This window comes from Malus domestica, chromosome 07, assembly GCF_042453785.1.
Source record: "Malus domestica chromosome 07, GDT2T_hap1".
Taxonomy (NCBI): domain Eukaryota; kingdom Viridiplantae; phylum Streptophyta; class Magnoliopsida; order Rosales; family Rosaceae; genus Malus; species Malus domestica.
The window spans coordinates 34,730,337-34,737,720 of NC_091667.1; the positions used below are offsets into that span (position 1 = coordinate 34,730,337).

At 38.1% G+C, this 7,384-nt stretch overlaps 1 protein-coding gene across 1 annotated transcript; it reads right to left on the reverse strand.

The window, feature by feature from the left end:
- Positions 1–1,275: 1,275 nt before the first annotated feature.
- Positions 1,276–3,193, reverse strand: LOC103410306 (UDP-glycosyltransferase 88A1-like). Its single transcript, XM_008349022.4, has one exon. It carries the CDS (start codon positions 3,015–3,017, stop codon positions 1,593–1,595), a length of 1,425 nt encoding a protein of 474 aa, XP_008347244.1. The 5' UTR covers positions 3,018–3,193; the 3' UTR covers positions 1,276–1,592.
- Between the last annotated feature and the right edge of the window lie 4,191 nt (positions 3,194–7,384).

Genomic DNA, 7,384 nt, shown 5'->3' on the forward strand with positions numbered 1-7,384 from the left:
GTAGAACGTCATTTTGGCACCAAGAGACATGGAGGTTATTCTCTTGGCATGGACATAATATATATCTCTGACTTATTTTGTACTATGCCTCTTGGTACTCTACTTTTAATCTCACTTTGCATTTGAAACTCAAATTACACCACTATGCCTCCTAAAACGTAATTTTTCATCACTTTTCCATTTTTTTGTCAATTCCATTAAAAAACATGTTTAGTCTCTGATTTTACGTGGCATGGGCCAAGTTGTTGAAGTAGGATTCTCTCTTCTCTAATTCTCCTTCATTTTCCTCCCCTCTTACCTTTTTTTTTACGTGAATTAATCGTAACCATTCAAATAGGAGAAGAATGAAGAAGAGGGAGATTTGGAAGCGAGATAATCATACTCCTAAGTTCTAATTTGTTTCTATTGTGATTGCCATGTGGTACACAGAAAATTTTAAAAATATCTTGATATTCTGAAAACTATAAAAAAATATAAAAACATGCGTACTCTTCCCTTCCCCTCCTCCCGTCACCGCCGAACCTTCCCGGCCCTAATCCAAACTACCCGCCCACTCAAATCGAAATCCACAACACTGGCAACTTTCCAATAAAAATAAAAAAAATGGATCTCTGGATTTAAACAATTGTGTAAAAAATTAGGCACAATCCTCTCGCTAAATGAACTCCGTATCTGCTACGTTCCATTTTAGTTTGTTCGAAGATATTGACTTAAAGCTAAGGTTAGGAATGCCAAAATTTTAAACCAAGATTTGGTTGTTGATTATTGAATTATGAGTAATGCCAAGGAGACTAAATTTGTAAACTAAGTGTTGAAAATTAAAGGACATAGAAGTTGATAATTGAGTTATTACTTAAGCATTGATAAACGTGCTCATTTCTATTGGTGACACATCATTTAATTTGCAAATTTAGTCTTCCTAACATTGCTCTTGGATTATTGATATAGTATTGATTAACGTGCTTATTTTTTATTGGCGATACATCATTTGGTTTGCAAATTTAATTTAAAATTTTGATCTCCCTAACATTATCCTTAACTTTCTATCTTGACATGGTTGATGGTTTTTTAAGGTATGCAATTATCAATTTAGAACTTAAAGTCGAAACTCTTAAAATTTATTTGTTACGGTAAATAAACAACTCTTTGTGTCTTTAGAATATTAGAATCTCTCAATAATAGAGTGGTTCAATAGTGTTTGTGCATGGAAATTGCGAAATGCTACATGGTTGACCGGTCAACAGTGACAAATATATTTTTTTTAAACATCAGCAGTACGAGAAAATTTTATTGATATATATATATAAAAAAAAGTTATACATAATTAGAAGAACATAAACCTTTTCCCTTATAAAGCAAGAAAAACAAAATACAAAATACAAGAAAAAAAAGAAACATAAACATTACCCTTACTGAAAAAACAAAATACAAGAAAAATAGAGGGGACATATACCCTTCCCCTCTCGAAAATACAATTAATGATTGACATGAACTTATTAATCATTTGTAATTGAAGATTCCGTTGATAAAATAAGACAAGAAGAAAATCATGGCCGGAAATACAATTACAAAGTCACAAACCGGGTTGGAGTCTAACAGGTTTTGCCCCAGAATTCAAGTAGTTTAGTAAATGCAACCCGAGACGACCCGGTCTCACCCAATGCTGCATGGGCATCGTTTTGCAAATCCTTTGTACGCTTCCTGATCGACTCGCCCTCCTCCGAGTCCATCAACTCCGTAACTCGCTTCTCCACCTCCGCTGCTCTCACAAACCCGTCTTCTGACTCGTTCATCGGCATAGCAATCTTAATCTCCTCCACCAAAACCACTCGATTGAATCTCTGCTCCGCGTAGAGCGGCCAAGCCACAATCGGCACACCGGCACACACCGATTCCAACACCGAGTTCCACCCGCAATGACTCACAAACCCACCCACCGAGTTGTGATTCAACACTGCCACTTGCGGGGCCCATGACTTGACCACGAGACCCCGACCCTTAGTCCGATCCAAGAACCCGTCCGGAAGCAAAGATTTCAATTCCGGATCGGACTCTTTAATAGCCAGCCCAATTTGATTTTGGGCTGGAGGATTACGGACCACCCACAAAAATCTGTGCCCACTATTCTCCAACCCAATCGCAATTTCCTTCAACTGCTCCTTTGAAAACAATCCCAAGCTCCCAAAACAGAGGAACACCACGCTTCCACTTGGCTGTGAGTCCAGCCATTTCAAATACTCGGCCCCGCGGCCTCCACCGCCATGGGAAATAATCAGCGGTCCGATGGGGTAGACCGGTGGAGTTGGAACGTTCTCCGTCAAGCACAGACCGTCCCATATTGCTCTGAGAACTCTGGGTTCGAGAGATTCAAACGTGTTTACGATAATCCCAGCTGATTTCGGGAACTGCTTTGAGCTTTCTTGGAAATGTTCATACACTTTGTTGTTTCGTTCAAGAATCGGTTTCGGCATATCGGAGGAAGGAATCGGCTGGACTCCTGGAATGTTGAGAAGGATATTTAGGTCTTTGAGGCTTTTGTCAGTGATGCTGTGAATGGTGGGGAGGTAGAGGAAGCAAGCGAGGTTGGCGGCGCTGGATGTGAAGAAGAAGTAGCTGGGGATGTTCAGCTCGGTGGCAATGGGGAGCCCGACAGAGCAGAAGAAGTCCATGACAAAAGCTTTGATGGAGAAGTTGTGGGAGATGGAGAGGAGGGCTTGGTGGACGTAAGGGTTGTTGAGGAGAAGGACTTCGAAGATTGGGGTTTCGTGGTTGCGGGAGGGGGAGAGGGAGGGAGGGAGGGAGATGGTGGGGAGGTGGTGGAAAATGAGGGAAGGGTTGGCGGCGGAGACGGAGGTGATGTATGAGTCGGTGTCGTTGGCACGGTAGGGCGGGGTGGTGATGAGGATGTGGATGCACAGAGAAGGGTGGCGGGTGAGTATGAGCTTGCCTAGCTCTACCATGGAGACTAAGTGCCCAATTAGAGGTGATGGATATAAAACTATAGCTGTCGCCTCCATAGGTCTCTGTCTTTGTTAGGGTTTTGCCGCTGTGCTCACGTATCTCTCTTAGCTCTCTGTCTTTGTTAGGGTTTTGCCACTGTGCTCACGTATCTCTCTTAGCTCTCTGTCTTTATTATGGTTTTGCCGCTGTGCCTCACTTATCACACTTGTTCTTATACACGTCTCCGGTTCTTCCTTAAATCGTTCATCGTTTTTCGTTGATAAAAATAAAAAATAATAATAGGAAGACTTTGGATGCGTCTTATACACGTGTCCGGTTCTTCCTTAATCGTTCATCGTTTTTCGTTGATAAAAATAAAAATAGGGTGACTTTGGATGCAATCTGGGATGTGACGTTCTCGAAAAGGTGGAGCTGTTTAATCCTTGGAAAGCGGACTCACATAATTTTTTTTGGGTTTTCTTTTCCTCTTCTTTTTTTTTTGTTAGCAGTTTTCTTTTCTTTTCTTTTCCTCTTCTGCTTGGGAAGAGGAAAGCCCCATTGATGTTTTAATTTTTTTATTTTTTCTCTTATTCTCCTTCTCCGATTACACTGTTTTTTCATTTCATCTTCTTCTGTTGCTCTGAAAATTTCCACAGCAGCCTCTCTTGCTTCTTCTCTGAGCTTCTTCTTGCTTCCAAGGTGCTCGCTCTTTCTCTCTCTCTTATAGCTGCCAAACAACCTAGTGTCTGCACAGACCTTGCCGATTTATAAAACGATTTTGAGTTAATCGCAGCGAAGCACCGCTGCCTAGCGCCCAAGCGCCGCCTAGCGGCCGCCTCAACCGGTTTTTAGAACACTGAAATTCATTAATACATTAATGTTAAGGACTTCGATTAAAATCTGAAAACTAATAAGACCTCAGTCAATGAACATTTGTAGTTAGGAATCGGATACTAGTTTTTCCATAAAAAATGGTTATATGTCTTTTTTTTTTCTTTTTCCTTATAGTGAAATCAAGATGATACGTGGATAAATTGCAAAAGGCCAAAAATAGGAAAACCATCTATTTAAATCATGTTTTGTAAATCATATGATGTGATTATTGATAATTGAATTGTTACTTAAGTGTTGGATTTTTATCCAAATATAATAAGAAATATGCTATAAGATATGTAAATGCTTTTAAATTGTTCATTTCTTTTTTTGTTTTCTGGGTTTCTAGTTTCTACACTCTATTTTGACTCACTAATCTTCACTCATTTTCAGTTATTGGAAAATGACTTTGATGATTTTAAATTAGAATAATAATGTCACTGTATTAGTCGATACATGTTCAATGTACACGGGTGCTCCTCAACATCTCCAAAATAAATAATTTAACCTTCTGGCGATCCTCATGTTTCATTCTCAAAAGGCTCGCCTTCAAAGTTCTAGATTTCATTCTCGAATCCTAAAACTTTATCAAATTATTATGCACTTTTCTTATGAGCAATGAAAAACGATTACTTAAATGAGAAGAGATCCTCTCCGGATCTCTCTCACCAAAACCATCAAGTTCACTTGTTTGGATTTTTGAAATTTGATTCAACAACTATAAACAAAAAAATCATAAGAAATGAACTTAATGATTTTGGCGGGAGAAATTCGGAAATGATTTCTTCCCTAATGTCATGAGTGAAAAATGAGCACATGCATTATGCATACACGGATCAGGATCCTCTCCTGAGTAGATGGAGAGGATCTTCCTGACCAGGCCTATCGAACCGTTCATTTTTTATCCAACGATTATAATTATTATAACTTTTAGAAGGGTCCCCTGTTTGTAACTGTTTGATAAAAAATGAACGGTCCGATAGGTTTGGTCAGGAGGATCCTTTCCATCTGCTCAGGAGAGGATCCTGGTCCATGCATACACGACAATGAAAAGTGGCGTGTGTACCCCATAGTTGTTGTAGCTCTGACACTCCAAGGTGCTGCCTCCGTCGTACCATATCACTCATTGTTGCTGCCTCGTACCATGGCACTATTTGTACCGTGATACTCCCAAAGAACTATAGCGCCATAGCATTCCTTCGTTGTGGTTAATAATTCACAACATGATTGTTCATGGTGCGGACTCTATGAAGAGAAACGAAAAAAATTTTAATCTCACTCCATCTAATTGATCATGTGCAATATTATAAAAAATGTTAACAGCATCCTTATATTTCTTAACATGCACATAAGGATCTTCATTTTCTAAACAAGGAAAAATAAGAAAAAGATGAACCATTCCATATTGAAATTCATAATTTGGCATATTAGCAGGAAAAAGAATGCATAAAGGAGATGCAACACGAGTTAGATGCAAAAAGTCTTTCAATCTACCTTGCCTTGAATAATTGCACGGTCAGCCTTGTCGACAGACTCACTATTACTATAAAAAAGATTTCCAAACAAAGTTTCAATTTTAGTTTCTGGACGCTTAGCAAATCTGCCTTGGTGATCACAATATCGCATAAAAATTTAAGAAAGAAGGAAGAAAAGGGAAGGAAGAAAAGGGAAGGAAGAAGAAAGAAGAAGAGGGAGATTTGGAGGCGAGATAATCACACTCCTAAGTCCTAAACTTGTTTCTATTGTGATTGCCATGTGGTACACAGAAAATTTTAAAAATATCTTGATATTCTGAAAGCTAACAAAAATATAAAAACAAACCCTTCCCTTCCCCTCCTCCCGTCACTGCCGCACCTTCCCTGCCCTAATCCCAAGTACCTGCCCACTCAAATCGAAATCCACAACTCGGGCAACTTTCCAATAAAAAAATAAATAAAATGGATCTCTGGATTTAAACAATTGTGTAAAAATCTAGGCACAATCCTCTCACTAAATGAACTCCGTATCTGCTACGTTACATTTTAGTTTGTTAGAAGATATTGACTTAAAGCTAAGGTTAGGAAGACCAAAATTTCAAATTAAATTATGTAAATCAAGATTTGGTTGTTGATTATTGAATTATAGGTAATGTTAGAAAGACTAAATTTGTAAATTAAGTGTTGAAAATTAAAGGACATAGAAGTTGATAATTGAGTTATTACTTAAGCATTGATAAACGTGCTTATTTCTATTGGTGACACATCATTTAGTTTGCAAATTTAGTCTCTCTAACATTACTCTTAGATTATTGATATAGTATCGATTAACGTGCTTATTTTTAATTGGTGATACATCATTTGGTTTGCAAATTTAATTTAAAATTTTGATTTTCCTAACATTATCCTTAGCTTTCTATCTTGACATGGTTGATGGTTTTTTAAGGTATGCAATTATCAATTTAGAACTTAAAGTCGAAACTCTTAAAATTTATTTGTTACTGTAAATAAACAACTCTTTGTGTCTTTAGAATATTATAATCTCTCAATAATAGAGTAGTTCAATAGTGTTTGTGCATGGAAATTGCGAAATGCTACATGGTTGACCGGCCAACAGTGACAAAATGACGAGAATGCGTTGAGCTGGTCACGGGGTAACGTCAAGAAATTAAACTAAGAGAAACTCATGACCGTGACATTGCACTGATTCATTAGAAAGGCAAACAAACTTTCCTTAGTCTTTATTTTCAACTTCTTTCGGATTGAGATTCTCCTCGAATCTCTTCTATCTGTATTCTTTGGGTCCTTAATTCTTGAGCTGGAGAGAGAGAGAGATAGAAAAGAGGGAAGAAGATGAACATTAAAAGGTGATCAGGAAAGAATTCCTAGTGGTTCAATTTTCAGTTGAACGGAGATGATTGAAAGTTCAGGAGGACTCGGATGAAAGGATACATAGAGGATCCTATTCCAACTTCTTCGTGACTCCTTCAACTTCACCACCCGACAACCAAACCTCTCTTATCAGAATACACATGTTTAAGGTTGTGACGATCTTGGATTCTTCCCTCTCCTCTCTCACAATCTCAATGCCCTGCGCATCATTTTGCTTCCTGAAGGGACCCGTGACACAAGATGTAGGGTCTCTGCTGACCAATCAGCATTTCACTCAATTCACTACGTACGGCTCCCATGACCAATCAGCAGAGACCCTACATCTTGTGTCACGGGTTCCTTCAGCAAAGACCCTAAATCAAGCACACCACATGCATAAAAGCACACCAATCAGCATTTCACTCAATTCACTGCGTACGGCTCCCATGATATATTCAGCTTTTATGCATGTGGTGTGCTTGATTTAGATCTCAATGATCAATTCAAACAATGTTAAATTCTATTATCTATAATTTTGCCAAGTCTAAATTTATAAAATGCCAATTCAATAATATTCAATTTTTTTTTTACATTAATTTGTAGTTCAGATGATTAAAAACATTGTGTTTATAAGCGAGTGTTATGACTGAATTTTTTACCTCGGTATGGCATGTATCAAAAGAAAACCCTAATTTTTGCTTTGAACTAAAATGAACAAACAAATA

What these genes read in the sequence shown, in the direction of transcription:
- LOC103410306 (XM_008349022.4), bottom strand. Translation starts at nt 3,017, where the DNA reads ATGGAGGCGACAGCTATAGTTTTATATCCATCACCTCTAATTGGGCAC.